The 22089-nt window shown below is 38.8% G+C and overlaps 4 protein-coding genes across 6 annotated transcripts in view; 1 reads left to right on the plus strand and 3 right to left on the minus strand.

Annotated features, from left to right (window-relative positions):
• Positions 1–22089, minus strand: part of LOC135164633 (ciliogenesis and planar polarity effector 2-like) — a 49532-nt gene that overhangs the window by 24275 nt on the left and 3168 nt on the right. The gene's annotated exons all lie outside the window — the stretch shown is intronic.
• Positions 51–15345, minus strand: LOC135164629 (uncharacterized). The gene is made up of 5 exons (XM_064125164.1): positions 15335–15345; positions 3179–3314; positions 2807–3100; positions 1729–2490; positions 51–897 (listed from the first exon to the last, which is right to left on the minus strand). The coding sequence occupies exons 3-5, from the start codon at positions 2810–2812 to the stop codon at positions 670–672; spliced, it is 996 nt and encodes a 331-aa protein (XP_063981234.1). The 5' UTR covers positions 2813–3100; positions 3179–3314; positions 15335–15345; the 3' UTR covers positions 51–669.
• LOC135164636 (cytochrome P450 CYP12A2-like) lies at positions 9330–13580 on the plus strand. Its single transcript, XM_064125172.1, is given in 9 exon segments — positions 9330–9965; positions 10380–10612; positions 10705–10901; positions 11661–11747; positions 11750–11816; positions 11818–12013; positions 12081–12112; positions 12114–12327; positions 12413–13580. Coding segments are annotated over 9 exon segments (1626 nt in total). The 5' UTR covers positions 9330–9755; the 3' UTR covers positions 12803–13580.
• LOC135164624 (non-lysosomal glucosylceramidase) lies at positions 14283–22004 on the minus strand. Of its 2 annotated transcripts, XM_064125150.1 has the most exons (14): positions 21648–21997; positions 20326–20414; positions 20007–20187; positions 19655–19932; positions 18846–19076; positions 18645–18774; positions 18251–18496; positions 17259–17503; positions 17002–17156; positions 16762–16865; positions 16544–16686; positions 16355–16461; positions 15676–15867; positions 14283–15596 (listed from the first exon to the last, which is right to left on the minus strand). In XM_064125150.1, exons 1-14 carry the CDS (start codon positions 21797–21799, stop codon positions 15393–15395), a joined length of 2457 nt encoding a protein of 818 aa, XP_063981220.1. In that variant the 5' UTR covers positions 21800–21997; the 3' UTR covers positions 14283–15392. The 2 variants fall into 2 exon arrangements, with proteins under 2 accessions (XP_063981220.1, XP_063981221.1); XM_064125151.1 differs by lacking the exons at positions 16355–16461; positions 16544–16686; positions 16762–16865 and having other exon boundaries at positions 21648–22004.

The raw sequence follows: 22089 nt of genomic DNA on the forward strand, positions 1-22089 counted from the left end.
TTTCCAACCATAAATGCAAGCTGAATTGCAACGACTTTCTTCAGCACACATCAAGTTTATTATCTTCAATTTGACGCAATACAAAGTTCGTTATACAATATATGAATAATGATCCAATACATCAGATATAGGCTGCTAAAAATTTACTGACATGTCACGGAGTCCATGATATATGTGGAATTCAGAATCCCTCAGAATTTGGAAATCGGATGACTGTCCTCAATTTTTAATGCACCATGAGGGCGTCAAGTGATCTGACTTTCACATTTTTATTCTGAATAATTCGGATTTTTATCAATTATTAATGAAGATAAAATTTATAGAAAGGTCGGTTCCACAGTTAGACGGCAGAATCGGGGAATAACCTTTGAGTTCCATCTCCAAATTGATCACTTATGCATGAGTATGAGAACTCCCTTTCTTATCAGATATTATCGTTTTTCATAAAAGTAAAAATTTCTTGACGAAACTTTTTTTTCTAGTCTAGAAATTATTTTTGGAATATGGAGTCCGTTCTTCTCTTGACAGAGTGCATTTAAATAACAGACGTTTTATTGTATTTAGGTGTAGATACAAAAAATCTTCTTCAATTGCATTGTTTAATAATGATAGATTCCATCTAATATAAATAATGAGATTATGGCGCGAGATAAAATTGTGATAATCCAACTAGTATCCTTGATTGTACCCAGACTTCCCTGGTGCAGCATCCTCGTACGTGATCGTTGGCGTGTAGCCATTTCGATCGGCCTTGTAATGAACAATCTGCTTACGACCATCTGGTAAGAGGACTGTGTAGACGCCCTGGGTATTATCACCGTCCCGCGACTCTTTGTGACTGTAATCATTACCGTATTCGTCATTCACCCGGTATTCAAACTGGTACTTGGCTGGAGGCTGCAAAGTAGAGGATTCAAAATTGATTTCACGATATCATCAACTACGAGTGATTTTATAAAAGCTCGTTTTCCCCTCAGTTGAACTTTTACCCTAAATAAAGGAAAATAGATTGCCAAAATTTCCACGTGATGTTGCCATCGGCTCCTAAATCTGAAGATAGACTTGTTTACCACCGGAATTTTAAAATCACGTAAATTGTCAAATTGTTTCGAGTAATTAAACCAATTAATTCTCTTGTATTCTCCAGTTAAGCTAAAATGGAGTGCCGGGAATCAATCTTGCATGCAAGCAGAGAAAAATTCTAATTTTCCGATAAATGTCATTCAATTTCCGAACTATCTCTCCACTGACATCTCTCCTGAAAATCTAAAAGTCACTTAGAAATTACGTTCTAAATGTTGAGTGACATTGCCACTCACTCCCAATTATGCAGTCACGATTATTCCAGAAAATACTCTTCCTTCCTGTAAACTGAATAAATTGAACGTGAATTCCGACTAAGAGTATACCCAAATGTGTGCAATCATATCCACACTATTTCCGGCGTGCAAGCAAGAAATGCATAAATGAAGTGCAAATGGACACCCCATCCTAACCAGACCACCTTATTCATTACACCTTGATATTAAAAATCAAAATACACCATCCCAGAAATTCCCTCAGGACCTGAAGTAAACTTCTAAAACCCGTAGACTTCAACCCCCCAATCCTCAAGCATAAATTTTACCACCACCAAGATTCAAAATTTGGAGTGAACAAACTCTCCCACGAAATAGCATGACCTCCACCTGGAGTCAATGCTGATTATCCAGTGCGAAAATCACTTACTTGCTCGTACATGTATCCCCCACTTCTTCCTGATATGTCGTAACCACTATCGGGATAGTAGTGTCCCGCTGGTTGACTCAGTCTGCCCGAGTTTAAGTGGCTATCGCTACGATCGAGATGTGATCCTGAGAATCCTCCAGGCGACGCAGTTGAGAACTTGTTTGGCGTTAGATAGGTATTAGAGGATACGATCGATATTGAGGGCTGGATTTCAGCGTATTGATTCTGATTAGCCGGCACATAGGTGGATGAGGGTATTGCCTCGGTGAATGTCTCATCGCGCTGACTCGGGGGTAGATATTGAGAGGAAACGATATTCCGATTGGCAGTGTGTTGAGTTATACGGGGTGGTGAGGTAGACGGGGATGAGGTCGGTGATACATGATGACCGATACGGCTATCTTGTGTGGTATCTGATGCATGATGGTGACTTGGGGTGGCAATTGGTGGAGAGGAATGATGGGAGGGTAAGTAGCGTTCGTTGAGTAGTGAGAGCGATGAGGGGAATACTGAATTGTGGAGGCTACTCGGTGGGCGAGCACTCGGTAAGTACAGAGAATTTGGTATTACATTTTGGGGTAAGCTTTGGTGATTCGGTGGAAGATAATGGGATTCCGGTGTTAGGACTCCCCGTGGTGATGCAACGCGGTAAGTTGGGGGTAGATACTGGTCGGACGTTGCCGATGTGACCGGTGGTTTGTAGCCCGTTGGCTCTAAACTCGCTCGACTCGTTGTTAAGAATGACAGCGCAATTATCACCCACTGGAAGGATTACAATAAAATATATCAGTTTACGAAGCACTATGATATGTTGTTATTGCTTTACAACCACCCTAACATCCCCTTTTTCCTATACCGATATTTTTATTCACCCATTTAACTGAATTGGTGAGTGGAGAGTATGATGCAAATTGTGGGAGCATTTTGTAGCTCATTAAAAATTTCACACCACTTTTATCAAAATTGTATGGAATAGTATTAAACACCAGGGAATTATCCCATTACATTGACTCGAATTACTTGTTAACGGCTCGCAAAAAAAAATGATGTTAAAAAACAATCTCGAGACGGTATTTACCTTCATGTTTCTTCTATTCGGCCACTAGTTGATTTGATTTGCATCCTATGAAGAGTCTCTTCTTTTATACAGGTGTTGAGTATGTTTGGGAGGAGCCCCCTCAGGGTGGTGGTTATTTTGCGTATACAGCGCAAAATAAAAGTGAATGCTTCGATGGGTATCCTTCCGAGGAGCCCGCGTCTCGGCGTACTTGAAGTGTTATTCATCTTCCGCAGATGAGAGACGATGACGATGCCTTCTGCAAAACGCATCAACAGCAGTATTCGTGGTCTCACCTTGTTTCGCAATATTCAACTGTAACAACGAGAGCAAGGCCACATAACACAACATACCAGAGACATAAGACCAGCCAAACCCATCTCCTTGCTCTACCAATCTTCTTTTTGATGGTGCCCTATCTCTCCTGTCTCCTATGGCGACACGGTCGCATCCTTGATTCCATGTAATTTCACCTCAAGGCCTTTCACTCAACCATCCGGCCTGTCGCATGTCAGTGGAACAAATGCCTCTGATATGATACAATACTTTGATTAATATTCGCAAATCTCACTCACTCGTCTCACGTAAGTTAATGTTCATGATGAAGACAAGTTTGATTTCCATATAAATTGTTCGCGTAATTGTGAATTTTCCCGATTCACTCAACAGAACATACCCACTGGGAGTGGATTAAAGGACAACATCACTTCGCCATTAACTCGAAAATTTCCTTTGTACCATAAAGTAGAGTAACAAACTCGAGAATCACTCGATGGTTTGCATGGAAACTTTCAAGGCAAGTGCATTCAGGCAGATGGTACTGAAGGAGCCGATGACAACCGCAAACCCTCACTTCCCTCATTCCAAAAACTTTAACATGATTTTCCAACGAAGTGAAAAGTATGTCGCATGTTTCATCCATTGCGTCGTTACTCCAAGGTATTTAGTAACAAGTGGTGAACGACGCGACGGAGCGCGACCCTCTCCCTCTGGCCTCCTATATATCTTTCATTGTAATGAGTTAAGGAGCCATCACGACACGACTCGTCGCCCACTTTGGCAATTGTTCTCTTTATTGAATCAGTGTCTTTTGATGCCAGCCAACAGTTCAGTCATACCATTCATCTAGTGAGAATTCACAATAGAGCGAAACGAGAGTGAAAAATTTGAGGGAGAATCGTTTAATTCATAGGAAACGTTACGGAATAGACAATTTTTATTTAAATTGAAAAATTATTCTGAACTTCTCACGTTGAAATTTCCATGCAGGGAGGGAAAATTTTGATGTAAATTGCCTGGACAATTGCCGCAAAATTTTACCGGGTGAAGGCTAATCATGGAACGAGATATAACTCAATGGACTGTCTTGGAGTATATTTTGCGGAACAAGATGCATAAATTAATGCAAATATCCTACTATCAGCGAAATTTTCCGCAATGGTAGGGCAATTTTTTCCTATATCCATGTGAACGTCATGGAGATCGCTGTGCGGAGAGAAATTCGGGACAAAAATTATCCTACCGTTCTATGAAAGTGTATCATGAATCATCGTTGTCTCAGCCCCATCTCGACACTTAGTAACAATTAATACATGATGATTAATTTTTATTCTGGATTAGAGGCAATAAATAATATTTTTTAAGTGTTCCCATTGACTCATTCATAGTGCTTTATAGAATTTTTCTAGAAAATTATCATTCCTCGGCGACTGCGAGGGTACGGAAAATGCAGTTCGTTCTGCAATACCTTCGGAATTTTTAAAATTTTCTACCCTTTTTGTTGATGTCATATCATGTGACTCAACGAGTGCGTGTAATTTAAAATGCGGTTTTCGTCTTCGTGATAAGCCAAGAATTTTATCATTTGAGACATTGAAATCATAAAGCCGAATGTCAAAAGAAAGAATATGAACAAACATTCGGATGCGAAAGAATATGAAAGACTAATGCATGAAGACAAAGCGCAACACAATGGAAATGTGAAAATATTTTTCTTTTTTCAACTCGCAGGGAATAACGAGGATAAAAACCACAACATGGCGCTTTGCAAATGTAGAAATGATGCTGTGAGTCGTTTATTTGACTTCATTCGCGTTTTACACCATCTCTTTTTTCCCATCTCATTCTCTTCTCGTTGCTGAATGTTGGAATTAATACAGCGCTAACATATGCATTTCTCCACGTGCAACGCGTGCAATAAATATGCATATGGAGAACGAGTGGGGATGATGGTGAAGGTGGCATCATTAGCATACGTGCACGTAAAGTAGAATCGCCTAATATTCTCATTAGCATAGATACGTAGGTCAAGATTACTTTTACTCTTCATATCCACGCGAACTTCTGACTCGACGGTGTCGTGTTACAAGATGGCGTGATCTCACATTTGAACATCACTTTTTTTTTTGGGAATTCAAATTGGAACAGAAGTTGATCAATCGATTGTGACTGCGGCAATCAATAGGGTTATGGGAATACGTTTGCGATTGAAAAGAAATTTTCAACTGATGTTTCAAGTTTCAATATCAATGATGGTTTGTTAATAAATTGAAACCATCGTAATGTCAGTACAATTTTATCGCATTCAAAAATAATTGATGATATAGTGAGTAAGTACTCAGAGTTATTTAAACAAAATTATTCTGCTGATATATTTCGTATGGAGGAGAAAATTTCCGAATTTGTGGAAAAAGTAAAAAAAACTTGCTTTTTTTTGTACGGTGCCAAACTTTTTAAAATTCCAGTTAGAATACCATTGGAAAGTTGATTTTCTGCCTGGAATTTTGGATATAATTTTCCAACAGTGTAGCAGCTAAAAGAATCTCATGCTACGTTGTAAAAATGTTCGTACCGCGAAATGAAAACTTCATGCAGGACTGTAGTATAAAAAATTCTATTTCCTCGTTAAAAAATGGTATCGATTTATATTCACCTATCACCGCATTCATCCTCTCAAATATGCTCGTAACAATTTTTTTAATATTTCGTCTCTCCCATATTACAAGCGAAATGCGCGGCTAACGTGCGTGAAACGTTCAACAGTTGTACGTTGCATTAAAACATAGAATATTTATTGTATTTCTCATGTGATTTTTATGGGTTTAACTATGAATTTTCCTGTATCTCCCAAATTTTCTGTCGATCTCCACCAAAAGTTTTCCCAGAAATCTCGAAAAAATTTTACGTTAACAGCATTACAGTTCTTCAGACCCCAGAAATGGTGATTTTTTCCAGTCCTCGTGCTATATTTTTTATTGAAAATTTCTCTGTGCGGAGAACGAACCGAATGGCAAAGCTGACAACTTCAAGAACATCTCCGCGAACACTCAGATAAATTCATTATTCCTCTCACTTGTCAAAAATGAGACAATGAGACCAGTAAAAGAAGAAATATTCATCGAAAAAAATATTCGGTTCAGTGACTGAATCGCATTCATTTGCCGATACACCGCAGCTACCGTTTGTAATTGAATTTCAAGAACACTCTGAAAAAAAAACCGTAGCACGTGAAAGAAAATAGACGAGAGCCCGTTACATCAATGTCGTGATCGTGTTATATACTTTTTTTTAAATCCCCCATTTTTGCCTCATCTACTTTTTTTTCACTAGCTGGGAGGGAGTCGAGTTAAAAGTTTCAGTAACGAGCTCAACTGGAGAACCAGGACAATGGTCCGTCGTAGACGAAGGGGGAGCGAGGTTGAGGATCGATCGAAGATCAATTAATGTCTTCGCATCGTCGAAATGTTGACAGATCCGTGCACCTTCCTCCCTTCAATCCTTCTTTTTCCCTCCACGTATATATCCAAGTTTATACTAACCGGATTCGATCGTGGCAAACTTTCTAGTTTGCCTTTCAATTTGTCGAGCCACTATTCCTAGGGAAACGGGCGATTAAAACTTTTTACTAGTCCTTAATTGAATGACGCCACATTGGGTTATCCCTTCGTCCCTTGATGTGTCGTCGAAACGAGTGCAAATGACAGAAAAATAATTCATCCACACAGAGAGACAAATTGGGGAAAAATTGGTGCGGACAAATATTTGGGGAGAACCTCCTGGACATAGCAATTCGAACACCGATTTTTCGCCGATATTTTATGCTATTTTTTCCGTTCTCTTTGGAACACTCGACAAAAAAATTGAGATATTGATAGAAAGTTCTTGAAGTAGTAAAAGCACAAAGATGCAAAGTGACAACCGCAAATCCCCAACTTCCACTATCAAACACATTCCAAAACTGAATATAGAAAAGCCCCAAAGCGTCAAATAATTTTCAGGACACTATCACTAAAGTCATATTCGGTTTTACTAATAAAAAAAAAATCCACAATCCACGCGGTTAATTTTCTCTAATTAACGCATTGATAATAATTTCATTGACGCTCGATTACGCTTCCGTCAACAAAATACTTCATAATTTTCCACATAATCCCTCACCGTCTCTTTGTATGCATGAATGGACATAATCATTGGACGCAGCATGACACAGCTAAACGTCTTTTGCCAGAGCTCAATGATGCAGAGGGAAACAGGTACAGAGGCAGAGACAGAGAGAGAGGGCACGATCTTTGATCACGTGCTGAGTAAAATAGCCTGTCACTGCTGAGCGCAGACATGATATCGAGTGGTTGAATTCTGAGAGACAGCCTCGAGAATGTCAATGATCTCGGTGGATAAGTCCCCTCCGGGTTTATGACATCCCAGCTGTATTTACCCTGAATGTTCTTGAATCAATAGATACGACCATGTACCACCCGCCGACCAATGATGCATCCGTATATTTACACCGAGAAGACATGCGACGAGAGAAATACTACGGGGAAAATTGCCCGACTATTTCCGCACGATATACCTCCATTTTTGTATTCATTCTAATATTGATTGCATGCCCTCTCCGCTGTAATTACAACTATTTCCACTACTTTGGCTCTGTTTATTTCCAATACCATGGAAACCGCCCTTAGTTCCATATCTCCTCAATTGTCCGGAACAATTGTCGTACTGCTGTTGTGACTGGGAGAGAAATTTTCGTACGTAATTAAATTCATCAATTATGGTTGAATCAAACATTTCCTCGTATAAAAGCTAGAGCCCACAAAATGAGGTTTACGAACTCGTTAATCAATCCCCCTTGTCTGTCCCACTTCTCCCCTTGGCCTCCCCCTAAACACCAAACAATCGCAGCCGTCGCCAATTTTATCACGACGTAATCACCTGACAGGTGATTTATCAGCGGTACGTACCTTTTTCACGGCCGGTAAACTTTGATCCTCAAATTACTATTGGAAATTTTAATTGACTCAATATATCGTAAATGTCCAATTAATGCTAATGACGAATCATTGATACATTATCTGATCAGGGATTCTGTAATATGCAATTAATATTAATTAATTAATAATCATAAAACTTCGTAATTTATTAAAGTGGAATTAATAGTTTAAATTAAAGCACTTGGATGAAAATTTATTCATCGCTGTAATCCCAATTGTGGTGTGGGAGGTGGGAGGTCATGACCTAGCTGTCTGTGCAAAAGACTCATTCCAAGGACATTCAGTTCGCGAATGTGATAGGACGAACAATGGTGTGGCAGGTAACGATCAGGATAAAGTTGGTGCAATAGCCAAGTATTGTTAGAGACGAAAATATTTCTTAAAACAGGTGGATGACCGAGTCGGTGAGGTGCCCATCCCTTAACTCATAGAAAAGTCGAGTTCGATCCCGAATAATCCCCCGATAAATAACACATTCCTAGAGCAACCCTCTTAGAGGAAAATTAAATACAATAGTTCGTAACAAAAAATTGGGATATTCGAATTTGTCGAAGCAGTATCTCCATTCAGAAATCAAAATGCAGTTGATTCATCAGCTTTTATCGGCATTCATTCGTTATTTATCGGTACAGCCAGTGGTAATCACTCCATTAATTAAGCTACTATCGATTGACGATATGTTCGCGACCAGATGGACTTTTTTCCATTCATTCACCGCTTCAATGAAATGATTCATATTTTTCCTCCTCTGATAAATAACAAGGATACAAATTTATTTATTCGAAACTGCATTCAGGGATAACTAGCGAATGATTCACGTGGATGACTGAAGTCAACGCAAACAGTCACGAATACATATATAGGTGAACTATCAGAAAATACTCAGAACCTAAATCTCCGGATATTCAACCTAAGTTTTCTTCCAAAATTCAATTCTTCCTAAAATATTCGAATTAACAAAATGTTAACTTTGTTTTGAACATCATCGGTTAAGAGATAGTCCTTCAACGCCAAAACAATTTCTCCAGACGTGACAATTAAATTACACGATACGAAATATCCTCACAAAGTTCAGCTCCACCGTCGTATGGTAATATTTTATTTATCAGCATCAATTATGCATCATCAACGTACATCAGTGAAGAAACTTTGAATACGGGGTGGTCTCGCGTAATGCAATATTCCCCCAGCCTACAATGCGAGGGACTTTGATCGACGCTTTCCTGTCTCAGTGATCATGTCACAGTACAGAGTTGGCTCTTCTGCGTGAATAGGTTGATTATAACATCGTCAAGTTTCCGGTGTCACCTATCCTCCGGTTAAATAAAAATTTAATTTTATCCATTCTAATCGCTCCTCGTACTTCGCAACACAACAACAACAACAACAACAACACTACATAACAAACACCAAAACTCATTGTAATACTCACTGTATCATCAATCTGCTCCATGAAATAATATCCGAAACATCACAACACACGAACTAATTAGTCCACGTCCAAGTGAATTCGAAATCAAGATGATTCGATAACAAATTAATTACTATCATAAATGTCAGAAGTTCTCAGATAATTGCCCACTGAATGCAATTCGATACGGACACATCTAAGTGAGTTAATGAATCAGTGACAACGAAACGTGAATAGATTAATTGAATTTGGATTGTAACAATTGGCCACTCGATGAACAGTAACAATGGCCACCAAGATGCTGGTGAGAAAGCTGAAGGAGCTGCCAAGGGACATAACTCTAATGAAGTCCTATGCAAATTCTGGAGCTTGCCCGGTGGAGCATAGAAATCAGACAGGCGAATTAGGGTGAAAGCAGGCAACACCGTACGAGAACATCCCCAGACCTAAATCACTGTCGATTATTGGAAACATTATGAAATTCATGTCATTCATTGGTACTGTTTTCTAAATGACACATTGAGTGTCTGAATTCCGAGAATAATTTACTCATAAAATTGAATAATCGTTATTTGTATCGAATGTCATGACGACTATAATTTTTTGACACGACGACGTTGGCGAGAAGGTGAAGCTTTACACAAGAATAAGCTCAACGCCAGCAACATTTATTTGAGATTAATTCGCGAATCTTTTTCATCACTGACTTGATATTGGATTAGTGGATTCAGGGTATGCAAGCAATTCCATTGAAACCGTTAAATGGAGCGTTGTCACTTATCATTACGACATCAACAAGGTTCACTCTCCAGGAGGTTTATTGGTGGACATAAAAATCATTCTTGTGATAATTTTTTTATAATTGTGTTACCGTATTATTGGGGATTTTAATGCATCTGTTCTTTCAATGGGTGAATATGCAAATCTATCTTCGTCCGACCAAATGTTGGCGCTCCAGAGGGAGTATTGGAATATCGTAATATTCGAGGACATACCTGGCCGACGTCCTGCCGTGATTTTATTCAATGCCGAGGACTGAGACAATGTATCGACTAGGCCACCAACCGATGCAATTCAAACAATGGTCAGTTATCGTCACAGAAATTCCCATCTTTACACAGGCAAATATGGACTAGTAACGAGGTGATAAAAAATTTCTAAATTTATCTCAAATATTTCCTAATCTATTCTGAATCATAATGAAATAGTTTATTCCTGAAATTTATTATTCTCAGTCAAGGTGAGGCTTGGCACAACTTTAGCAAGAATGTGAACCAGCATATGATGTCACCGAGGAGCATCAAACCCCACGTGGTGCAAGTCGACGAAGTTGCCAGTGACTTTATCGCGAGAATACGGAAACTCTGAGATGTAAAAACTTTGAAACTGCCTACCACGTTCAACAACGAGATGAATAAGTGGGCTCTCGAGTGTAAGTGCGCGGGAAAATGCTCCGCAAGTTTTTATTAATCACCAGGGACGCAAACACGTGCACCCACACATTCAAACGGAAAAAATATATATATTTTTTGTCACTGGAGTTCTTTGAGCGAGTGACAGCTGCATCCTGCCGCCGTAAATCCTTACTGATAATGAAAAAGTTTTTTTCCTCAATTGTTGAAGTGAATTCGTCCCATATCGAGTTGGCGATTTGTGGTTTTAACACTGTGAAAAAGTTTAATCTCTTTACAAACACTCGTATCGCTTCAGAAGGGGTATTTGTGGAACGGTTCCCTTATCGTCATCTCAGGAGTCATCAATTATTTATTCCATAATTTTATTGAATGCTAGAAGCAGTGTGCAGTGAGCCTCGTCTTGAGTGCAATCATGAAAATTGCAATATATAGCTTGAAAATTTAGTAGCAAAATCAATCGCATTTCCTGCACTCAGAAAATGTTATAAAAATAACTGATAATAATCAGTGTCCTGAGAGAAATTAATAAAACGGAAGAATAAATATCTAACTCAAAGAGACGTTAACGAAAAAAAAATTGAGAAAATTGAACTTATGAGATTATCACAAATTATGGCGCACAAAAAAAAAATTGAGTCCTAAGAATTTCGAAATACCGCGTTATTTTCAGCGACCAGGTCGCGTAATGAGCCCTTCTACTATCGAAGACAGAGCATATCGAGTTCATACATACGCTCCACATTATAAACAAAATCATTATTTCCAGAATTTTGCAGCTAGTTGTACGATTACCCTGGATCACGTCCGGGGCTCTCTAGAAAACAATCTCCTTCCGGGCTCCCGCGTCCAAAGAATGATAAATTGCAATTCATAAAATTTGACTTAGTTTATCAACTGGAAATCCTTCCTTCCCTGCGGCGCCCCTACGATACAAGAACACAGACAATTATTCGGCACACTGAATTTGATAAATGAAATTGCCTGCAAACACATTGACGAAGCGCAAATAAGATTTTTCGAATCACCAAAGGGACCGGATGAGCAGAGCGTACTGGAGAGTCTATTGAGCCTTGATGAACAAACGGCATACATAATGGCACTTGATATGTTGATTGCTGGAATCGATACGGTCTGTACATGGTAAATAAGGTTAAAATTATCCAGCAAATGGATTATTTAATGGAAAAATATTTCAGCCTGGCAATGTAACAGGTACAGCGCTCCACCACAGCAGTAAATCGTCGCGTGCAGGAAAAGTTATGAAATGAGGTGGAAAATTTGTTGCCGGAGAGAATATCACAGGTGACATGTGAAATTTTGAATAAAATACCTTACCTTAAAGCGTACATCAAAGAATCACTGCGATTAGTTCCAATCGCGATTGGCGATCACCGAACGATGCAGAACGACGTTGTCATCGGTCGATACCAAATTCCAAAAGGGGTAAAATTATTTTCCCATTTATCATCGCACACATCCCCCCTGTCCCCCAGCTTCATCAGCTCAACTATTAAATTTTGCATTTCAGTGTGATTTAATAGCCTCTCATAGTGTACTAGCTGTTAGCCCAGAACACTTCTCTCAACCCCGTGAATTTATACCCGAGAGGTGGTTGAGGGAGAACACATTGGCCACGATAAAATCGGCTAAAGAGGCACATCCATTCGCATACATGCCTTTCGGCTTTGAACCTCGGGCATGTATTGGCAGACGATTTGCGGAAATTGAAACGTTCGTAGAGAGAATTTTGAGAAATTTTCGCTTAAAACGGCCGAATCCACCGATTCAGATAAATAGTAGATTTATCAATACTGTTAGTTCAACTAGATTAATCTTCATTAATTACCAGGTGAAAATTTCGCCCATTGCCCGTGGATGTCAATTAAGTTCAGATCCAATACTGCTCAAAATTCCTTGACATGATTTGCGAATCGAGCGGAGCTGAGGGTGGAAAAAATAGGCACTACAAATAGAGCTTTCAGCTGAAAAACGCCGACGTTTGACCGATCCTCCCCCGTATTACAGCACCGTAATTGCAATGTGAACTGAATCATGTGATGGTCAATAAATTATTCATGTTATGGGGAAAATAGACAGGAGACTCGCAGTATAATTTCGATTTGTCCCCCGTGCAATCGGGAAGATGATTTTCATTTTATTATTTCTCATCTTCCCATGCGATACTTCTGTTTTCTATTCTTATCCTTAGTCCGAGTGGTAGTTCTCCTGAAACTCTCAAGCTTTTTAGCGAATATTCGACTTCCTATTAAACCCACAAAAAATTAATGATAGAGAACGGAATATTCTGCTCCGCAAGGAAAACGAAGGCATTTATCTGGGGATAAGGCTCACTCATCCCATTGTCTGACTAAATACCCGCGATTTCACTGCTTTCCGCAGTTTCACGTTTTTCCCAGCACCCGGAGCGAAATTATTTTACTGACGTAGAGAAATATTCGATAAAAAATACCAGAAAAATATCAAAATTACGTATCCAGTGCTATCATTTTTCACATCCGGTTGATTGTAATTTTCTTCCAGTACTCGCGCCATAATTTCTAGGAAATTTCTCTCTCTATATCCACGTACACAAATTAGAGATGAACAACTATAACGAGCGGAAAAATCTCGTGATCTAATTGGTCAAGGGTGCGTCTCCGTATATCACCCAAAGCTCCAATGGATTTATCCCCTCTATCCACGTGGGGCATCCGAGAATTCGGTAAACGGCGCGAGCTTGGCACAAGGCTGGGCTTGAGTCTGAGGGGAGGAACGTGTGATCGATCACCAGCAGCCACATCCGGCCCAGGTTTCGGCCGAACATTGGCATGCCAGAACTTAACAACTAGACTCCATCCAATGCTTGGCTGGACGGTGGTCATGAGTTCCAGCCAATGGTAAAACAAACTTTCTAAGGGCTGCAGGGGTAATTAAAGAGTCAATTTGTTGAGGGTGGCATATTGGGGATGGAGGCGTAAGAGTGAAGCAGTAGGGCATAAATTTAGGGGGTGAAAGAACGTAGCATCATCAGAGGGGTGGGGGGGGGACACGGTTGAGCAATGGGTTAATGATGGGGGAATGATCGTAATGATCTAGAATCTCGGATTGCACCACTATGATGCTGACTAATGGATACTTTTTGCCTCTGTGTATCACATTCGTGACTAAATGAAACCATTGGATCTCGCTAATGTGGTCAGACGTGGAATCCAACGAACGTAGCATTTGTACCCAAAATAGTTGTTCATTGTTGCCAGCTCTGGTTTTCCAACTTGGATTGCACAGCGCTCACCGCATATCACATAGCTAAATATCGAATGATCATTAAGGAGAGGCCATTGGTGGGGTAAATGGCGAAAGGCATTTAAAATAGTTCAGGTGAGTTGAATCCACAATGATTACTTTTATAGCTGTTGTAATATTTTATTGTACTCATGTGAGAGTAAACGTAGAGAAAAATAGATTTAAAAATGTAGGAAAACCACTTTTATATTAATTTCACAACATTCTAATCCATTGATTTCGAGCTCGGCCGTACCACAGAATTCTGTACCGCGACATGTACTTATCGCATATCGAGCCATTCCTCGTAGCTGGGCGTCAACGTAATAAGGCGATACAATTCGGAACTCGTCGATCAGATGAGTTTACCGATGTCGCGGGAGCTCAGTTACGTTTCAGCTCTCATGGTGAGAAGCAAATAAAACCGATGGGAATAGGTCGATTATAATAAATATGTTAAAACGAGTGTTGTACATTATTAAGCCTTCTAACTAGTGTCGAATCCCACAAAAATAACGAGTAGTTTTACGGCGCAGAAACAAACAGAAAAATGATGTGACAATTTTATACTTCATTCAAAATTTCTATCTCGAAATTTAAATTGAGAGCAGCATGTCATTGATTAAAAAATACCTTGCAGTAAGACAATGTTATGTTACGGCTAATAAAAAAATGATCCCCCAAAATTGGACCGATCTGTACATTGGGTAAAGAAATAAGCCTTACGCCAATTAGATTGATAGCAATTAAGAATGCGAGAGATTTCAAATCAAAACCAGATTGAGGGGTTCCATATTGAGTGATTGACTGAAATTTGCTGTCGATAAATTCACCAAAATTCGATAAAAGCGACGTTTTTCGTGTGAAAATGCATGATGGTGCAGTAATCTGGAATTACCCATTCCCAAAAAGTCAAGTAAGATCAGGATCCCGGCATTCTCCTCTAAGTTTCATCAATGCAATAGGTACAAGTGTTATTTTATAATCCAATGTAGAAGTAACCGAATTTTTACGATTTCGCTTACTCTAATGTATTTCCTTGGTCTCTTGACGCAAAGGGAGGACCGACTGAGAATCGGTCGGACCCAATCTCAAACGGATTAAGTCCACATTGCATTCAAAATGAGGACTAAATTTAAGAATGTCTTATCGGACTTGGAATGCTTACATTCACTGATTGTGAGAATCAATGTTTGACGTTATGAGTAGTCGATATCATCGTGCATTCAATTCCGCTCTTGATCCTTCAGTTTCTTTCTTAGGTTCCAGGCATGTTGAATAGCCCAAATTGCCAGAGGTCTCATGTAACCAATGGACCGATAATAATTATTCTCGAACAGTGCTTCAGGCGTCTCAAAACCCATTCCAATTTTCTCATAAACAGTCCGATATACCCCTTCGGCAGTACGAAAACCCTCGTCAACCATACCCTGCAATAAACCCATAACAGTGGCAATGAATTTCAGTGATTGATTTTCTCGACTCTTTCGGTGTAACATGACGCAGTACCTGATGAATCATCAACGCAGCGAGCCCATACGTAACACCAACCCACATCTCCTCGCTCATGATTGTCATGTAATCTATGGATCCCGTTGGGAGGAAACCATTCACTGCACCTTGTTTGCCATTCTTGTATTTCATGACATTATTCGTAAATATCGTGTGTAAAGCTGAATTCACATTCTCCTCCGGGAAAACCTGAATGAAAATAGTTAAGGATAACCAAGGCTTGCGATGAACTTTTTTTCCACACTACCCTAATTCTTAATATTGGAACCACGTCTTCAATTCTAATTCAAAAGGATTATTAAATATGTTTTAATGATTAACCTAGTCTCGATTTTAATTATCATAATGTGTAAGAATTCATTTTAGGAAATTGGAAAAATTTGCATGCTGCACTTTCGAAGATAATTCGTGAACTTATGAGAAAGTAGCTAGTATGAAATATTAAAATGTCTATGCATAATTAGAGCCAATAAATTTTTAAAGCTAATGGATAATCTGAGTGACTTGAATTATTCACTTATCAATGGCAGTAAAACGTCAAAATACAGAAGACTTCCGCGCAAATTCATTGAGGAATTTGCTGACTAAAAATCTCGGAATCAATAATGCGGTCAATGGAAAGTTGCTGAAAGCCCTCGAAATAGCCCTAATAAATACTGTCTGAATACTTGCTTACATCATGGTCAAAGCCGCAGGCTCGCAAATACCACTGGCCACAAAGCTGATCGCTCATAATGGCTTTCCGATGATCCGATTTACAACTATCAAAGTTGTAATAAGTGCCTATAATTAACAATACACCATCCCCTTGTATTACACAAACCAACTTCCCAGTCAGAAAATTTAATATTAATATAAAGCTAACCATTCCACAGTTTCTCATGAAAAGCAAGTTTGCCCTTTTCCAATACTTCGGAGTACTTCGCTTGGCTTTCGTTATCCCCGACAAGTTTTCCTATTTGAACAGCGCACCGCAGAGATGCTAACCACAAGCTACCGCAATATGAACTGAGAGAGAAGGATAGAACATTATTTTATCAGTAATTAAATTTACGCTCTGTTAGTATTTTCATTACACGTTACCTAGATCCCGTCATCACCCAAGTATCATAAGTTTGATCAGGAAAGCCTGAATTTTCTATGAGTCCATCGTTATCTATATCCCAAGTTAAACTGCGATCCAAAATCTACATTTACAAACCGAGCAATTGCAATAAAATGGAAAAAATCAATTTGTTATGAGAAAAACCAAGAGCAGAGCCTCAACAATAACAATTAGCAGTAATAATCATTATTCAACACTTAGATATTGACGGTAAGTACCTCTTTGATACTCGGCCAAAAGTCCTGGAGATACTGTATATCACCAAATAGACAGTAATCTCGGTAACAACTAAGAACGAATTTCGGATTCAGGTCCCTCCAGGCGGATACGTCGTGAATGGGATATGCATTGATCATTTGAAATGGCTCCCCCTCTGTTCGGTGAGTTGGATTAAAATCCATGATTATTAATCTGTTTGTACCATTTTGTAAAGTCCGAGATAAATATAAATCGGTGATACGTGAATTTTACTTACCGGGATCTCCAACATCGTGTGGTACAAAGCCTTTCAATTTCCTTACGTGCTTGGAACCAGAATAGAGTGACGATCTTTCACGATTATCTTCCATTTGAATAGTATCTCGAATTTCGTATTGTACGCTAGCCTGCAAATGTGGCCACAATTGTGCCAAGGCAAATGCAGCATAAAAATGTACATCATAAGTATTATACATCCTGTATTCATGGCCCTCGAGATATGCAAATCGGCCGTATTCTCTCCTATAAGAAAGCACTCACTTTAAATGAGTAATACTCCATCCGTAAAATGTAACAAGTATTGCTAATTAATTATCACAAGGAAATTTTGTGCGTATACAGTAAACTATAACTGTCACATTAGTGCAAACAGCTCAATCTCTCGACAGATAGTAGTTTCCGGACGATTTCATCTTCCACTGAGTATTCCATAAATAAGAAAATGAAAATGGCACTTATTACTCCGTTTTAATGATATGCAGCGATGTTTTGCGCGTAATTCAGTGAATAAATCACTCTTGAACTATGACGGTGGGTTATTATCGTACAATATTATGCTGTTGCCAGCTATGGATTTTTAATTTTCATGGCTCTCGATTATTAAATAACTGAGAACAGATTTTAAATGAAGCTCTGCCCGCTATTGAATGGGATCATTAATTCTGCATGAGAATTTGAATAAAGAAAATTTCCAGGAGAAATACAGCAATATATTCGTTATAGACGTTATAAGAATCAGGTCACATATATCTTTGAGTTATCATATTTATAACTTTACGTGACGAAGGCTTTCATTGTCTTTGTCTGGACTATCTCAGACTGGAGGCTATCTCTCGTGATGCGAAAGCTTTAATGGTTATTTCCCCCGTTAGTAAATTGTCATTCCTTCTGTCTTTATTGGCTGACCATATAAATAACTTTGTCAAGTATGATCTTATACCAAAAAATGATAAAACAGAAATACACAGGTGCTCTATGCTTAGACATTACCGTATGTCCTGGACGTCTAAATCATCAGGTTTATCAACATGCACCCATACAGAGCCTCCATCAGCAACGTAATATAGTTCATTGAATAGAGCACTCTTGTACCACTCCGGTAAATCATTATCACTCAAGATTATCTTTTGCCAGTTATGAATTTCTAATTCCCATGTCTCGTAATTATTCAATGCGTAGTGGCAAATTTCTGGCGCAACGGTACCCCCAGATGAGCTGAAATATTTGGTGTAGAACCTGGAAGATGATTTTTCAACTTGAATTTTTTGAAATAACATTTCAAGTAGTTGAAAAAATTTTTGGTAGGTATTTAAGTGAAAAAAAAAATCCACGAACAATACAGCCCTATCACAGATGTTATGTGCTCATCATGTTTGGCCATCACCTGAAATATTCTCGGGATTTGTCCCCAAAATGTATCTTTGGCATGTCCCAGGATAAAGTGAAGTCAATCTCCCGTGTTTCATCAGCTTTGACCCGAGTAGAAGCACAAACTCCACAAGCAATATCCTTTACTGTATCGAATTCAATGAAATTAGATAACATGATAGAACTGCCCTTCCGTACTGTCTGTCAAAAAAATTACATGTCTTTGGGGATTGCCTCCTTGGCTCAGCATCAAGTTTACCAGTCCATTCGAGTGACTTCCAAAACTCCATTCCATCGCCTAGTGGATCAAATTTCAGAGTCCTCGAAATGTCAACGTTTTCTCTTGCTCTTGAACCTATTGCGTACGTGCATGGCATTTCCTCCAATTTCTGGTGTATCATCACACCGGAGGTACTTTTGTATTCGAAACACTCGTTCCATTTTTCACCTATCGAAGGATTGCATTTACTGGGGGGCATTCGAATTTTGTAGAAATCAAATTGTGGAATAGAGTTATGTAAAAACGAAAAATCATATGACTGTATTGTACAGAAAAATTCAGAGAAATAAAATTTTGCTACCCCGCAATACCGAAATACTCAAGCAATATTTAAACAAGTTAAAGAATATTTATCAGAGGTAGAAATTTTACGTTAAACTTCTCAACGTCAATATTCATCCATTCACATTTGAACTTGTGCAATTACTCAGTGGCGGTATCATCATTATCCGATAATGAAGTTGAAACAATTCAGCTCCCTCAGCTCCCTAATTATTTATAAAATGTAATTAAAAGTCGATTTTTTCGGTAGCCCTCTACGTGCGTGTATAATGAAATATAATTAATGGAGTATTATGGATTATTAGTGGAGTGTTAATATGGTTAGCCACGTGTGCCCAATGCAGAATATTTGGCTCACGAAAATTTTCAAACCCGGAGTTTCGTGATAAAGATAAACATACATTTTTTAAAAAACCTTCATTTACCTCAGTGAACTTTCCAACCGTTTTTTTAAATATTCGTACCTAACATTGTCTTGCCCCCAACTCCACTCTGGAATGTAAACGTCACACTGACATCCAAATCTTGGCCAGAGGTATTAATTATTTCCCACACAAAGACTGCACAAGGTAGTGAACTGTCTTTGTAATTATGAGGAATGATCGGCGATATTTGTCGACAGATGAGTTTCACTCTCGGCTCATCAATATCAAATTCGGTCCATGATCTTGGATAAAGAGCCGTGTAATTGGCCTTCTTACCATCAAAACCCCACTTCCATGCTGACAAATACTTCGATTTCCTATTCATTAAGAAATTATTTTAATCAAGTGCCAACAATTACTCGAGAAAACTCGTAAAAAATCTTGTGCTCACGGAGAAGGCGACAGAACTTGATGATAAATGGTGTTTCCCTCAGTATCACGTATGGTCACGATGAATTGATTAGCTTGTACCGTGTTGTAGTGATAAATACCCGGTACCAGTGAGTATCGACAAAATTCGCCCTTAAACCCTCGACCAATGGTACCGCCGCCAATACCACCTATTGGCGCTCCTTTTCGTCGAACGTAACAGATAATTCAATTCATTAGTGATGCAAAGTGCTACATCAAACGCGGTGTTAATAAAATCCACCTCGATTGGTGGAGGCATTAACCGTGGTGTTGTCAATAATAGAGATTTCATAACGAACCATAAATTTGTTGGCCATGCTGCAGGTTTATGTAGTCCATGATCGGCAAACGGCCTTTCCAGCGTATTTGTGCATAGTAAAAAAAATATCTGAAAAGTTTTTATTCCCATTGAATTTTTATTATCCATTCCATCGACTGTTTTATCAAGGGACATACAATATACGGAACGATGACCCGACTATAATTACTTGTAAACCTCGATAAACATATGACGTCCAAATCCCACGGAAAAATGAATAAAATTGTATTGTAAAAAGCTAACAGAAGATAAATGGGACATTATATGATTCACTAGCCGAAAAAGGGGATCGGCCACATCTCCTCGCCCAGCGAAATATTCGATATAATTTACGTATCTCCTCCGCAATTTCGAAGTGAAATGTGGTTCTGACAAATTTTGGGAGAACCGTCATATATTTTTTATCTGAAGTAGCAGAATCTTTGCTGAGCGTTCGCTATTATCTTACTGAATGGACTGTGAAAAATTACGATACAGTCACTTAAATTTCCCGACTCGATTCCGTAATGGGCGAGCGACCGGTGAGTTCCATACTTTTTATTAAAAAATTCTCTTTGCGACAAACGTCATAAAAGCCACGCAACTCAAGAATTCCCTTCCGTATTCCCAGAAGAAGAACATAATGGAGGGCATTAACTCCCTGTCGTACACCCTCGATAGGGCTGGGGCTGGTATCGTAGTTCCTATTCTAAATATCATAATTCTTAAAATCGATAACTATCAATATCTTGATGGACAGTCATGCTGATCCCGCCTTGGTTCACAGTGGCCTTGGGCGGCTATTTGAACGTAGAACTCATTTAATTTTGAAATTGTCAATCATGACGTTTATAATTACAGCGCACTGTAGGTCGCTTTTGATCTCGTATTTGCAAATGCATCAGATGACGATTGTAATTATTCCCATCAACATATAACTGTCACAATTTTCCATGCAAACAGATAATCAAGGCATCCGGTCGAATACACATGACAAGACCATTATCTTTTATCAAATAACGCGGTCTAAAAAATGACAATAATTTTATGACCCCAGTCAATGTTTAATATTCTGAAAAAATTATGAAACATACAAAAAATACCTCAACGATAAGTGATATCGCTTATTTGATATTTCATGAACCAATAGTTCATCTCCGTATTCTCACAATGGGAAAATCCAAAGTATCGTACTCTGGAATATTACCCAGCGATTCCTACCGTACCAACGTGCATGTGACAGGTGCAGACGATAACAATACCGGTAAACTAAGTTTCTTATTGAATGAGAATAATTTCAGTAAATAATAGATATGTTCTCACCGAATTCCCATAGGAATTAATGGCAGCAATTGGTTAAATTTCGGTTTCAAATTCTGACTCCATTTCTCGGGATATTTGTGATCCAATCGTACCTTAAAACCGTATTTTGGTACTTGTTTACGGTTCACTCCCTCGTCCTCCGATCCGTTCATGATTGGTTATTTACTGATTTTCGATTAATTAAAAATATTAACACACTGAGAATTATCAGAATGAATAAACGCACAAAATTACGCACTGACACTTGACACTTTACTCGTAACAAAACTTGACAGTGTGATTGATTCAGTGCGGCGTCGGTTACCATATAATCCCTGAGACAATCAGCTGACAGTATGTACAGCTTACACACTTCCCCCACTTCTATACTCTAAGGGCGTACTCGGACTGACGATTTTTTAGTCTACGGGAGCACGCACTATTCCTGGGAATGGCAGGAAAG

The sequence above is a fragment of the Diachasmimorpha longicaudata genome, chromosome 7 (genome assembly GCF_034640455.1).
Source record: "Diachasmimorpha longicaudata isolate KC_UGA_2023 chromosome 7, iyDiaLong2, whole genome shotgun sequence".
Taxonomy (NCBI): domain Eukaryota; kingdom Metazoa; phylum Arthropoda; class Insecta; order Hymenoptera; family Braconidae; genus Diachasmimorpha; species Diachasmimorpha longicaudata.